Source organism: Nelusetta ayraudi, unplaced genomic scaffold (genome assembly GCF_046127955.1).
Source record: "Nelusetta ayraudi isolate G7.1 ecotype Tasmania unplaced genomic scaffold, CSIRO-AGI_Nayr_v1 ptg000023l, whole genome shotgun sequence".
Taxonomy (NCBI): Eukaryota; Metazoa; Chordata; class Actinopteri; order Tetraodontiformes; family Monacanthidae; genus Nelusetta; species Nelusetta ayraudi.
Genome location: NW_027466073.1, coordinates 2,672,403 through 2,687,272, shown reverse-complemented (window position 1 = coordinate 2,687,272; position 14,870 = coordinate 2,672,403). Strand labels below are relative to the sequence as shown.

The 14,870-nt window shown below is 45.1% G+C and overlaps 1 protein-coding gene across 2 annotated transcripts in view; it reads left to right on the top strand.

The window, feature by feature from the left end:
• Window positions 1–12,391, top strand: part of LOC142889661 (protein MTSS 2-like) — a 60,602-nt gene extending 48,211 nt beyond the window's left edge. Inside the window, exons 8-14 of one of the 2 annotated variants that reach the window (XM_076028452.1) lie at window positions 165–272; window positions 384–481; window positions 2,217–2,538; window positions 3,464–3,538; window positions 8,005–8,187; window positions 8,654–8,819; window positions 9,523–12,391. In XM_076028452.1, the coding sequence (XP_075884567.1) occupies window positions 165–272; window positions 384–481; window positions 2,217–2,538; window positions 3,464–3,538; window positions 8,005–8,187; window positions 8,654–8,819; window positions 9,523–10,451 (1,881 nt within the window). In that variant the 3' untranslated portion in view covers window positions 10,452–12,391. The remainder of the gene's footprint in view (window positions 1–164; window positions 273–383; window positions 482–2,216; window positions 2,539–3,463; window positions 3,539–8,004; window positions 8,188–8,653; window positions 8,820–9,522) is intronic. The other variant, XM_076028453.1, reaches the window with a different exon arrangement.
• Window positions 12,392–14,870: the final 2,479 nt, after the last annotated feature.

Sequence of the window (14,870 nt, the reverse complement as noted above, 5' to 3'; positions counted from 1 at the left end):
CAACAGGTATAGGTGTCATGGTATCGACATGTATCTTGTACAAGTAGAGTCCTCGGTCCCCGGTATCGGTACCGATACCCTATACTGGTATCTGTATTGGGTGCATCCCTAGTTTTGAAGCTACCAGCGTTTGCTATTCCTCATGATTCCTTCTTGTGTGGTAGAACGGAGAGATCGCCATGCTGGGGGAGATCACCCACCTGCAGGCCATCATCGACGACCTCACTGTGCTGACCACCGACCCTCACAAACTGCCGCCAGCTAGTGAACAGGTAAGAAACGCGTGAGCACACACACACAAATATTGCGAGGGATAAAGATATTTAAAAAAAAAACAACACAACGACAACAACAAAAAATCACAACAACTTGTACTTTCTCAGGTGATCATAGATCTGAAAGGATCAGATTACAGCTGGTCCTATCAGACCCCTCCGTCATCACCGAGCAGCTCCAGCTCCCGCAAGAGCAGCATGTGCAGGTACACACACACACACACACACACACACACACTCACACACACTCTCACACACACACACACACACACTTGCAAACTGGTGTATCAGAAAGAGGAGCCTTTGTATATCTCATTGTAGCTGTCTACTGTGTGTGTGTGTGCGTGCATGTGTGTGTGTGTGTGCATGCGTGTGTGTCAGTCTGCCATTACTGTTTGTCACTCATCTTTATGTCACAGTCAAAATAAACCACTAACAGCCTCCAACAACTTTTTTTTTTTTGAGGATGATTGCGTTTGATCTGCTTTCTTTTGCTTGGGATAACGTGCAGAACTCCAGAGTAGGTTCATGACAAAGCCAATGTTGCATTCAGTACCAGTAAAGTGCATGAGTAGTTTCCCCCCCAGCTAGAGAACTGCTGATGGCAGCTGGAGATTTAAAAAAAAAAAAAAAATCAGAAGCAGAACAGCATGCAAGCCCACAACAGACTAGCATGTAGATAGATAGATAGATAGATAGATAGATAGATAGATAGATAGATCAATAGATAGATAGATAGATAGATAGATAGATAGATAGATAGATAGATCAATAGATAGATAGATAGATAGATAGATAGATAGATCAATAGATAGAAAGATAGATAGATAGATAGATAGATAGATCAATAGATAGATAGATCGATAGATAGATAGATAGATAGATAGATAGATAGATAGATCAATAGATAGATAGATAGATAAATAGCTCTCCAGGAGAAATTCTCGTTTATAGCAGCTTGACAAGGAATTGAGTCTAATAAAAGGCATGCAAGGAGCTAAACTATAGCATAAAGAGATAAAAGTACAGAATGAATGAAAATGCAGCGCAGGCAGCGGCAGGGCTGTGGCAGACTCATTTAAATATATTGAAATGAGTCTTTTCGCACAAAAGTAACCCCCTTCAGATCAGCCACTTGACGGCTACAAATCAAACACTATTCAAACACACTATTCATATATATATATATGTATATATATATATATATATATATATATATATATATATATATATATATATATATATATATACATATATATATTGGATCTGGCCCTAAAAGAGGTATCTAGTTTGTGTGTGTGTGTGTGTGTGTGTGTGTGTGTGTGTGTGTGTGCGTTTGTGATTACCCTGGATCCTCATGAGCTTACACTCTCTCTGTAACCCCTCTCCTGTCCTCTCCTCTCCTCTCCTCCACCGCCCCACCCCTCCCCCTACCGCCCCGCCCCCTCCCTTCCCTTGTATCCTCACCCATCACCCCCTCTGTCCACGTCCTCCCACCCGTCTGTCTCCGGCCTCCACGTCCCGTCTTCTCGTTCTGGCTCTCTGGTGTCTTGCCCTCTTTCTGGGGCGCTCGGTCCCTAACCTGTTTTCTCTCTTTTCCACTTTGACTCTGCTTTAAATGTGACTGCTGTCTCCTTTCAATCGGTCGCCACCAACTCACAATCACTTTCCAAACTTCTGCGTTTGCATCACGTTTTTTTTTACCAAAATCCTCAAACGCTTCCTCCACCCAAATCCCTGCACTTTACTCTCACCTTTCCGGAAACTGATTAAAAAAAAAAATCTATCTATATATATACATATATATATATATATATGAAATCTAATGAAAATCCTGTCCACCGTAATTGGCTCCCAACTTCGGCACATCACCTTCATCCCCTGCCCTCCTCATCCTCCCCCACTCCTCTGCCACTCCCCCAACCCCCCCACCCCCTGCAGCAGCGTCAACAGCGCCCACAGTAGCGCCTCTCGCTCCTCGGGAGGGGGCGCTAGTATTGGTTTCGGCAGTGGCGGGGGTGGTGGTGGTGGCGGTGGTGGTGGTGGTAGTGGTGGTAGGGAGTCCCAGCCCCACTCCCCCACCTCATCCTCCTCCTCCTCCTCTCGCCACCGCAGCAGCCTGCCACACCAGCCACTGCCACCAGGGGGCATCGCAGCCCACCGGCTCAGCAGCGTCTCCTCCCATGACTCGGGCTTCGTGTCCCAGGATGCAAACATCTACTCCAAGCCGCCTTCGCCCATGCCCTCAGACATCACCAGCCAGGTACCAACAACCAGAGTTTGAGTTTCTCACGTCATGGGTAGTTGACGGCTAGATGAGGCCTCGTGAAGTGTTTAGCAAACAGTGTCGTAAACATTGTTGCAGGAATGGAGCGACTCCACTGACAAACTGAAGATAGAACAAATATAAAATGACCTGGAATATATACACAATAATATTTATTACTGTAAAAACATGATTTATTACTGGAATAACAGTTTTCCTTTTTGTTTTATTGTATTATTGTAAATCTTAATCTGGACGTGAAATATCTTTGATACCTTTAAAATGTAGAGTCAATAAACTTATGAAAGGGTGTCATGCAAAGTGTGAATGCAATTGTTGCATGTACTTGTCTTTGAAGCAGGAACTTAAAAAAAAAACAAAAAAAACCTTTCTTTAATTTATTTTTTTTTTCCAGTGTCTTGGTTTTTAACCAATTCCTTTTCTTGGGCGCAAGTTCTCCAGCTTTGGAGAACACCTGCTCACAAGGGACTGAGGACACGGGAGTCCATAAAAACTGCAGTTATAGCTGGAAGGGGTTTATTAGCTTATTGGCCGACAGAAGATCAAAATTGTCTTTTTTGGGTTCCAAATCATGGCTTGAAGTGTTGAAGGGTTTCTTTCTTTCTTTCTTTCTTTCTTTCTTTCTTTTTGGCAGAGACGCATCATCCCGTTGATCAGTGGGGGATTTCTTAGCATTAATGCTGCATGTGCTGTAGAATACCAGTTGGCCAACTGTCGTAGTGATTGACAGAGTTTGACACCTTTGCCGTTGACAGATGTGCTTCCTTGTAAACACAGTTTGAGCATCACAGAGACTGGCCATTTTTTTCTTTTGAAAGCTGAACACACAACTACATAGTGCTCATGTTAAAAATGGAATGGCATTATGAGTGAATCTCCTTTTTTTTCCCCCCCATGACAGAAGTCATCCAGCTCGGCGTCATCAGAGGCCTCAGAAACTTGCCAGTCAGTCAGCGAATGCAGCTCTCCCACCACTGTGAGTACTGTGGTCGGCACACACTCGCACACACACACACACACACACACACACACACACACACACACACACACACACACACACAGCATGCTGACTTCAATTCAAAATGCAACAAGCAGAGCACAATGGGATTTTAATAAGCAGCAATGAGATTTGCAACCGTGTGATTTGACATTCAGATAAGCAAGAAACACACTTCACACATCAGACGGTTGGGTCGTTGCAGATAAAAAAAATATATATATATATTGTATACCACTTAATCAAGACCATAATCAAGACCAGGGGTGGGCCAACTTTTCCACTTGTGGGCCACAATGGGTTCCAAAATCTGACCTCGGAGGGGCCGGAGCAGGAGCAGATGGTGCTTTGGTGGCCAACCAAAGCAAAGTTCCAATAAAATCAGGGTCTTTGAAGCACCACAGTATTTAGCTCTTTATTGACATGACTCTTTAAAAAATGAGAAAATGGATGAAATACGCCTATTTTATGACTCACTTACTATTAATATATTTTCTCAGAGTTTGGCCGGCCATATTAAAAAGGGCACACGCGGCCCCCACACCGTATTTTGCCCATGCCTGATCTAGAATAATACAGACTAAGAAAATAATACAGAATACAGAACAAGAAAAATGTTTTTTCACACTTTTTTCATTTTTATTTTGTTTTGCCTTATTTTAACTTAATTAGTTACTTTTTTGCGCTCCCCCCCAAAAATCTCAATCAATCCTCTTGTCAAAACATTTTATAATGCTTTGATACAATGCTCTACATATTCCCTTATACTGGTTTGTTTTGTGTTGTTTTGTTAAGACAAGGTCATTTTTATTACAATCAAGGCAACTTAGTTCCAGCAGTTTTTACGAGTTCAGAGTTTTTATGAGTTCTTTGTAAACTTGGTGACCATTCAACCAAAGATGATTCACGTCACCCCATGCAGATATGTAGACAGTGTTGTTTTGTCCTCTTTTCCCCTCAGACTGGTTAGCATGCCCAAAAACTACAGATTCCTCTTACGCCTACGTTTCAGCACCTTTCAGTCTGCGTTAGTGTTTTTTGACAGAATGCACAAATGTTTGCAGACATAAACGAATTCTGATGATGCTCATCGGGCAAAATACATATTCATGTTGGATGTTGGGGCTACATCTCTCAGCATGCATGTCTGTCTCACACCTTTCCACTCCAGCTGATTAACACGGTCTGGAGTCTGGTGACGTCAGCTGCTTTTTCTAAAAGTTATTCTTATTTTAGTGACACCTGTTGTCAGGACCGGTTGCATCGCTACCTGGCAAACATGCTGTGGGGTTTTTGGAAGATAAAGTCATCTAATGTTTGCTTTCAAACTTATATTTTGGACTGATTACAAGAACAACAAAACACAATTAACTGTGATGGTTCTCAGAAATGTTGCGTTGACTTTTGCTGCAACAACGTCTATATTCATGACAAAACATCAAGCCTTATATTTAAACATCGAGCAGCAGTTTTAAAGTTGCTGTCTTGACTCTTAGTCTCACAAGCAACTGATTTAAAAACCAGCAAACAAACAAAATTGCAAATTGGGTGTGCAAACTACAGCCCGGGGGCCATATGTGGCCCGTTAAGCTTTTTAATCAGGTCTTGAAGAAATGATATTATTCATTTTAATGACATTAAATGACATTATGTATTTCTTCCATTTGGTCTCTGTTTTAAAATTATTTTAATAAAGAGCTCAATACGGTGGGTTTCAAAGACACTGATTTAATTGGAACTTTTTTTTTTTGGTTAATTTTTAGTTCAAATTAAAACACGTGTTTTCCACATTTCCCATGATATGTTTTTAATGCAATGTTTAATTCCCACTCACGCTGGGTCCAAGACTTGTTATTTTTCTGCTTTATTACCAGAACCGAAATGTATATTTAAATTTGCCCGTACGTTCAACATGTTACACACTTCAAGAACGACGGCATGAAACAGAACTCCACCCCTGGATCTCTGGTGTAGATCTGAGTCTCTGCGTGTTTCCTTCCAGCATGAGGCAATCAAACTTCTCCGACACCGACACAACGTCGTCTTAACACTGCTTTAAGATGACATAACATTTTCACATTCTAGCTCGACTGTAGTTAATCCCTTAAATCAGTGTGCGGAACGCAGGGAAGTGCCGGGGTGTTGGACCCCCCTGATTAACTCATGAGACCCCCTTGGGAGCCTCAACACAAAATTGTAAGGGGTTCTGATGTTTTTAAAAGATCTAAAATACATATACAGGGTGTCCCAAAACATATACACATATATATACACACTTGATAACTCAATTGCATACTCATACTCATCTTTGCAGATTAAACGCATTGGAATTAATGATGGCAGCCAGACTAAACTTTGAAGAAAGGACATATATTCTAAAATGCTACTGGAAGTATGAAAACACAGTTGAAGTGCAAAGAGCCACGCACGCCAGTTACCATCACTGGAATTAGAGAGGCGTTTGGAATGTCCACGTCTGTGGTCTTCCATAGCTGAACTTTTTCCATTAGCTTCAAACTTATCTCTATTCATCTCATTCATTCCAATGGGTTTAAACTGCAAAGGAAAAAGCTGTTGAGTTATCAACAGCTAAAGTGGGACACTCAAGTGTTTGTGTGTATGTGTGTGTTCAGTGATCATATACATTTATATATATGTGTATATATATATATACATATATATATAGATGTATATACGTATAGGTATATACATCTATATATGTATATATATGTTCAACTTCAAAAGTTTTAGATCGCTGACTCATTTCTGCATTGAACTCCATTGTAACCAGTTTTATGAAATAATGATCTTGAATACTCTGCAATCATTATGAGTGCACTAAGATCAGTCAAGACGTGCTTAACGAGTATATGAACATTTCATTGTTGAATGAAAACTATTTCCAAGGTCTAGCCAACGTGATTGAGAGATTTCCAAACGTGCAAAATTCTTCGTGAACACACTCAAAGTCGGCTGCTTTAAAGAGCCATAACCCATGATGCTTGGTGTCCGCTTTTATGGTTTAGCACAACACAGCTAAGTGTTGCAATGATATATTGCACGCTTGATATTCTCTTCAGTCGCATTCAATTAGACATTCAAAGCAACAACTGTCAAAGCCATCCCATAATGTGTTCAGCACGTCCTGACTGACTTTCCTGCACATGTAATGTTTTTGTTGCATTCCAGTAGATTGTCTCATGAAGTTGCTTATAATGGAGTTCAATGCTGAAACCAGTCAGTGATCTATTACTTTTTAAAGGTAGTATGTATACACATATATATGTATACATATATATATACGTATATATATATACATATATAAATACTGTATATATATGATTGTCACACCTTCTCTATTATTTACTTTTTAAAAGTATTATTCACGCTTTTTACCAACATTTGTATTTTCCCGTATTTGTCAATGTTTACGGCCAGAATATTGAAATTGGTATTTTGCACGCTGCCTTAAATCCATGTTCACATTTAACTCCTCCCACATTTGCATGAAAACGATGTATCATGTCGAGGTCAGTGAATTAACTTCAAGAGTGCACACGATGCACAGTGACAGTCTGAGTCTCGTGCCACCTCACCCTCAGTGGATACATCTTGATTGTTCCGATGCTTCAGTTTGGTCCAGTGACCCGCTGACGCCGCCTCTAGCGGCCTCGTTCTCTGCCCTCCTCTCTCCCTCTCCCTCTCTCTCTCTCTCTCTCTGATGACGTGACTGTGTCTCTCGTCCCGCAGTTTGCCACGTCCTTCGCTACCTTCCGCCCCGCTTTCTCTCACTCTGGCTCCCCCAGGCCTCTCTCTGTCATTCTTCCTGCTCCTGCGTCCCCACCCTCTGTCCGTCCCCCTGGATCAGGCTCCTCCTCTCCCACATCAAAGGTTCCCATGTGGAAGGTTTGTTCTCCATCAGCTTCCATGTCCTGCCCTCTGCTTTTTTTCTCCCTCTTCCGTTTCCCTTTTCCGTTTCACTTATTGCACGCTGTTTTGTTTTGTTTTTCATAGTCATTTTCATCAACCTATCAAACCATTCACAACCTCTTTGCTTTTGCTCCCTTCATGTGCAGCCTCGAGCATGCCTGGTGCGCATGCTTGCTTTTGTTTTTATCCTGCATTTTTATTTTATTGATTTATTTTTTTTCCCCTCATTTTGTCTCCCGCCTACACTGGTTTTGCAATCCAATGGTGATTGACCAAAACTGCTCAAGGAGTCTTTCAACAGAGCACTTGCAAAGGGGTCAAAATTCCTCCCCCCCCCCCAACCCACCCGCCCCCGCCCACTTACCCCCACGCACTCTCACCCACCCGCCGGAGCACCGATTGTCCCTCGTTGCTCAGACAAAGGGCTTCAAACTGCTGGAGAGTGGACAGGTCTCTCATGCTGAACCCCCTCCACCCACTGGTGGCCTGCTCACTAACCCTGCTCACCTCTGCAGGACTGGTCCAAAGCAGGGCAGTATGAGCCGCCCTCAGCTGCGGCCACACTTCAGCGGAGGAAGGAGCCCCTGGATAGGCTGAGGGAGAACGAGGGCTCGCCCAGCTCCCAGGGCTACGTCGGCCCCTCTCACCTCGACGACGCCCAGAGGTCCCGAGCGGCTGCAGCCTCCTTGGCCGCCAAGGTAACGCGGGAATGTTGCCGCTGGTTCGGAAGATTCAGTGCCGATTGCAGTCGCTCCATTGGTTGTGGTTTTTGGTTATGTTTGTGGTATATATTCAGAAATACCACTGTGTGACCGTACATTTGAAACATTTTGGCCCAATTCAAATCAAATGGGAAGCAAATGCAACTCCGAAAACCTCTCTTCCCGGTTGTAGAAACCTCATCGATCCCCACTTAGTAAGGACTGACATAGATAGATAGATAGATAGATAAGAAGACATTAATTGATCCCACGGTGGGGAAATTTGCATAATTACAGCAGCAAAAAAAAGTTACATTGCAAAAGATCAGCAAGTATGAGTAAAAAGTATTAGTATCACTCCTGCACTTGCTGTGTACTCTGTGATGTACTCCTCGAATGTGCAGTCTGTTTTCCACACTGACAGAACTCCTTCTTCCTTCCTCGACTTGTCCCCCCCCCCCAGCACGGAGACGAGGTCTCCCCGGCAGCCAGTGACCTGGCCATGGTGCTGACCAGAGGTCTGAGTGTGGAGCAGCAGAAGAGCAACCGAGACTCCCTGCAGTACTCCAGCGGCTACAGCACCGAGACGACCACCCCGTCCTGCTCCGAGGACACCATCCCTTCACAAGGTCGGGCTCCAGTCTGCTGCTCTCCACCACGCTGGGGGCTTTGCTTCATCACCAACAATCGAATGTCCCCCGGCTATACTCTTACATAATGTTAAACCTCAGCAGAGCTAAGCTGCCAAAGAGTGGTAGAGTGAACATGCTCTGTAGAATTACATTTTACAACCTCTGGGTCAAAAATGAGACATTGTGAGTTATCTTTCATTCGTTCAGTATCGGGGGAGGGGGAGGCGGCGTTGCTCAGTACCAATCTAAATTTCCTTAACAGGCCTTTTAATAACCTTACAATATTTTATGGATACAAACTATGAGAGTCTGCATAGCAACACACACACACACACACACACACACACACACACACACACACACACACACACACACACACACAAGCTCTCCTGGGCAAAACATTTGTGAATAATATTTTCAAAAAAATGAACAATTTAATTTCTTTCTCAAAAAAATAAGAGACCCCCTTAAGCTTTGCCTTGGGGCTTTTAGGGGGTCTCATAGGTTAATCTGTAGGGTGTGGGGAGGTCCCTTGTATTTTGCACACTGGTTTCAGGACTATTTGAAGCAATACGGGACCCAAATATTGTGGCCTTCCCAAACAAACTTTTTTTTTTTTTTTTTTTTTTTTTATCTCAAAAGGGAAGTTCAAAACTGTCATTTTGACCACAGTCTGCTCACGATCTTCCTCTTGTTCCAGGCTCCGATTACGACTGCTACTCGGTGAACGGCGATGCCGAGGGCCCCGACGGACAGACGGACTTCGACAAATCCTCCACTATTCCTCGACACTCGAACATTGCCCAGAACTACCGGCGCATGATCCAGACTAAAAGACCCGCCAGTACCGCCGGCCTTCCGAGCGGAGTCCTGGGTCCCGGGGCGCACGGGCTCCCGGGGCAGCCTGGTGGTGGGGCTGGTGGCGGTGGCGGTGGCGGTGGCGGAGGCGGAGGTGGTGCAGGCACTCCGGGGACGGCCACCATCCGTCGAACCCCCTCCACCAAGCCAGGCGTGAGGCGCACGCTGTCCAGCGCCGGGCCCATCCCCATCCGACCGCCCATCGTGCCCGTCAAGACCCCCACGGTTCCCGCGGACTCCCTCAGCCACTCGCCGGGTGGCGGCGCCGGAGCGTACGCCGTCCGAGGGCGAGTGGGCAGCGAGGAGTGCGTCTTCTTCACCGGCCTGGAGGAGGCGCACGGAGCGCTGGACTACGTCAAGGCGTCGCCCAAGCGCCTCAGCCTGCCCAACACGGCCTGGGGTTCGGGGGCGGCGCTGGAGGTCTACGCCCACCAGCAACACAGGGGCCTCGGCGGCGCCGGCGGGGTCGGGGGCTCGGAGGAGGAGCAGATGATCGCCGCCAACCGACACAGCCTGGTGGAGAAGATTGGAGAGCTGGTGGCCAGCGCGCAAGCCCTGGGCGAGGGCCAGTTCCCCTTCCCCTCGCTCCCCGACGACCCCGCCCTGCTGCCGCCGGCGGGGGGCGCGCCCGCCGACGCCCAGACGGGAGCGGAGGGGAGTGCGGAGGAGGGCTCGGGGGGGTCGGGGGGCGACATGCTGACCACCATCCGGAGAGGAGTTCGCCTTCGCAAGACCGTGTCCAACGACCGCTCGGCACCGCGCATCTTGTGATGGTAGGGAAGGAAGGAAGGAAGGAAGGAGAGGCCAGAAGAGGACGCTACCTGTCAGCCAATGAGTGGCTGGGGGTCAGGGGGTCGGCGTGGGGGCGTGGGGGTCAACCAACCGCCTAGTACATAGACATAAAGAAAAAAAAAAAAACTTGTAGGTAAAGCTAAAATATAACAGAAGATGAGTGAACAAGCGAAAACATGCACAGATGCAAGATACAAGAATAGACACCATTAGATTCAATGACGTAATATAATTAAATAATAATAATAATAATATTAATAATGATAATAATAATAATGATAATGATAATAATAATGATGATAATGATGTTATTCATGTTTAACCCATGCTGACAGTTACAACATGCTGAATACAGGCAGGCTCCTAGCTGGCCACTATAACTAGTGTGTGTTGGACGCATGTTTGTCTTCTCTACACCTTCGGCCGGGCAGCGAACAGAGTGAACAGGACACGGTGGGGGAAGAGACACACGAGGACGAGAGAAAGACTGGGTTCCGTTTGCCAAGTTACCCCCACCTCCTCCTCTTCCTCCTCCTCCTCCTCTTCAACTCACTGACGTCTGAGCACCATGCCAGAGAAACCCAGGAGGGGGCGCTCCGAGTGTCACGTGTGGATCTCATCAGTGACTGACCTGCTGTACTTATGAAAGCCCGCGAAAAAACTGAAGCTTTGCTATTAGCACGGGGAGCTAACAGGCCAGAGGGCTCCTCCGGTTCAACTTCGTGTATAAAGAATCTCGAGAGAAAAAAAAAAGAGATAAAAAGATAATTGTTGGCATTGAACCGTGCTAATACCCCCCACACCCCACCCTCTCTCTCTATCTATCTATCTGTCTGTGTGTGTGTGTGTGTGTGTGTGTGTGTGTGTGTGTGTGTGTGTGTGAGGGGGGTGTGTAGAGCTCTGCTGCAGGACAGCTGGTCACCCCCAGGGCAGGGCTTTTTTTTCTCCCGCGTGTCATGTCACTTCCTGGTTTTAAACTGTGCCGTCGCTGACCTTGTTAGCGAAGGTTACAAGAAGCTACGAAGAGGAGTAATTGAGGCGTATAGATATATTCATATATATATATTTTCTAGAAGTTGAGAGCGAGAGCGAGCGAGAGAGAAAGAGAAAAAAATGTTTAATCAGAAATGGAGCAATAAATGTCTTTTTTTTTTCTTTTTTTTTTTTGTTCCTGTTTCCAAAAGGAGGTTGCGAAGACGAGGCAATCATCAGGAATGTTGAACTACGTATCGACTGTGAATCCGTGTGGGCGCGTCACTCCGTCTCTTTCCCTCTGTCTGCCTCCTCTTCAGTGGAAGGAATAGACAGGATCAGTCGAGGCGGGGAAGGTTTCAAACGATTGATTGTAAGCACTTTGGTCGGCCGCTTGGAGAGTCTGGACAGTCTCCACTAGGTGCCGCTCTAGTCCCACCGTATCACAGCCGAAAGTCGACCGCCGGGGGGAAGACAGTCGCCGATCGGATGGAAGCCCCCTGAAGAGACAATTTTATATAAAGAGGAAGAAGAAGAAGAAGAAAAAAAGAGTGTCGAGGAAGGAGGAAGTGGAGTTGGGGGAAGGTGAGAGCGATTGAAAAGTGAGACATGTGAAGGTGGAGAGAGGAATGCATCGGTGGTCCGCGCTCTTCGAGTGTGTGCGAGTGACCGTCGGAGGGTTGTTAGTGAAAGATGACTGAAGAAGAAGAAGAAGAAGAAGAAGAAGAAGAAGAACAAAAAGCCATGGCAGTGATTGATGACAGGACACCACCATCAGCACAACACTGTATATAGACTCAACATCTTTAATATGCTCTAGTGGGAGTCACTAATATACACTGTAGAACTGCATTTAAATCAGAAGTAAGAATATCGTACTAAAGTTATTGTCTACAATTGGACAAACCAAACTGTGAGCTGACTGAAATGACTGTGCGAGGGGAGAAGAACAAATCCCACAACGTCCGCGTGCGCTGAACAGATGGAACAAAAGGGAAATAGATCCTTTTTTTTTTTTTTTTTTGCGATGATTTAATGTTTGAGTAAAGCCACTCTGACACACACAGAGTATGTTTTTGAATAGTAATACATCTGTGCGGGCAAAAAAAAAAATCAACAGGAGCAAAAAAAACAAAACAATTGTGTCAAGTGTGTCATTTGCATCTATTTAAATGCAGATCAGTATTAACCTCACAACTTTTTGGGGGTCAAATTTAGCCCCCAAATATGAATGCTGCATTTTAATTTTTTTAAAAAAAATTTGTTTGCATTATGCGGAATAAGAATAACAATAACAAAAAAAGTTAGTCGACTCTACTTGCCCTCAGATTGTCACAAATTAAAAATATTTCCCCGCCTTTTTTTTTTTTTTTTTTTTCTTTACTGTTGAAACGTCCATTCAGCAGGCTGAGCGCGGTTGGTGAAGCTGCAGACAACCAACCAACCGAGTTCAGCTCAGGACGCGTCGGTGCGGGAGGATTATCGCTGGAAGCCAGGATGTGAGAGAAGGTGAAGCCGGTTGGATGCAGCCAGTTGACAGCGGAGGTTCAGATCGGGAGTTTGCGGGCTGATTCCGAGGCCGATGAGTGAGGGATGAAGGGTTGAGCATTTCACTGCCTGTTCAGATAATAGTTACTCTGTGTGCTGCTGTACTGGATTGATGAGTATCAGGCGCGTCGCAGTACATTTAACAGTTTGTTAAAAAAAAAAAAAAAAAAATACTGCGTTATTCAATTTCTTAATTTCTTCTTTTTATTTGATCTGCAGTACTGTTTGAATACTAAACTTTTAATTCCTGCAAAAGCACGAAAGAAAAGAAAAGAAAAGAGACAAAAAAAAAACAAAAAATGCTGAGCTGTGTAACATTGTAACATATGGCCGTAGGATGGTGTGGGCCGAGTGCGTGTGTTTGTGTGTCCTCCTGCGGTGCGCACAACCTTTTTTTTTTTTTTTTTTACATACTGCCCATGTGCTTTCCTAGCGGTAACCTGAAGATAGTTGTGACATCAGCGCTCGGTCATGCTCTCTTTATCCGTTTATTATTGTTATCATTTTTTTAAAAAATCCAAACCAATTGAGTTGTTGCCAGCGTCTTGAATTTCTGTGACTGCAGCCCCCCACAGGCGTTAGCAGGTTGTGCGGGCAGATCAGTAGGATGTGTGTGTGTGTGTGTGTGTGTGAGATCGCTCTGCAAACACTGGGCGAGAGGCTGGAGGGGCTTCAGCTGCAGCTCTGTGGACTCCATCGGGAGAGAAAAAGAGGAGAAAGAAAGAAAAAATTAATTTGAACAATTTGTGTCAGAAACCCCCCCCCCGCCCCAACGCACCCCCCCACCCCACCCCCACTCCCCACCCCGCATCCTTCCGAGGTCATGCCTTACCACGCGTGTGTACGTGTGCTGAACGCACTGCCGTGCAACAGGTGACGGCAAACATCTCATTCCTTGCTCGTTCCAGCAGTTGCAATGTCAGAGGCTCGTCCTTGCCAAAAGAAATTGACTCCTCAATTTTACTTTATCATTTTTGTATTAGGAAAGCTTGGCTGCGTGCATCCACGATGCTTTTCCAGCGGGAGCATTTCAAAGAAGAAGGCCGGGGTTTTTTTTTTTTTTTGCTTTGCCCATAGTCCTCCATTAAAACGTGCCACAGGGCCGAACATCCAAATTCACGAATTGCAGCCCTCAAAAAAGAAACAGCAACAGCAACAAAGACAACGAGCTCAGCTCAGGTCAGGTCAGGTGGAACGATCAGGTGGTTAAAGCGCCGCTGCTTCCGTTCGCAGGCGTCAAATAGCACAAACAGCTGTGGGAGTTCCATCACATTATCGACTGTGTTCTAAACCGTCCAGACCAGAGGCGTCAACATGCAAGGTGTCTGCAGCACTTGGCTGCAGTGTAGGGCTGCACAATGCCAGGAGCTACAGTAAGACGTGGACACATGGACACTGCTTTTCAGGCATGCATGAACACACACAGTCGGCCACACATTTAAATGCATATATTAGATAACACAAACGCATGCAGTTGCTTCCCTGACTGCCACTCCAACCGGGTGTTTAAACTCAGTGTTTTTTTTGACCCATGGCACATTTTTCCATTGATAAAAAATAAAAACCCATGGCACACCACCAACCAAAAAAAAAAAATCATCATAAAATGACACTTTTTACACTAATCATGACAATATAGTCTCTGAATTTATTGTTTAGATGCTCACAAAGCTGAAATCCAGGCAGGAAAACAAACTCACGTTCCTTTTAAAATGTAATTTATTTTTTTTCAGAGCGATATTAGATCATTTTTTCCACGGCACAACTGACATTGTCCCCAGAAAAACACTGGCTTAAGCTACGTCAAACCTTCGATGAAAAATTACGGTCAACGGTTCTCGCCGTGACTGTCACACATGACCGGCAGTTTCCCAACGA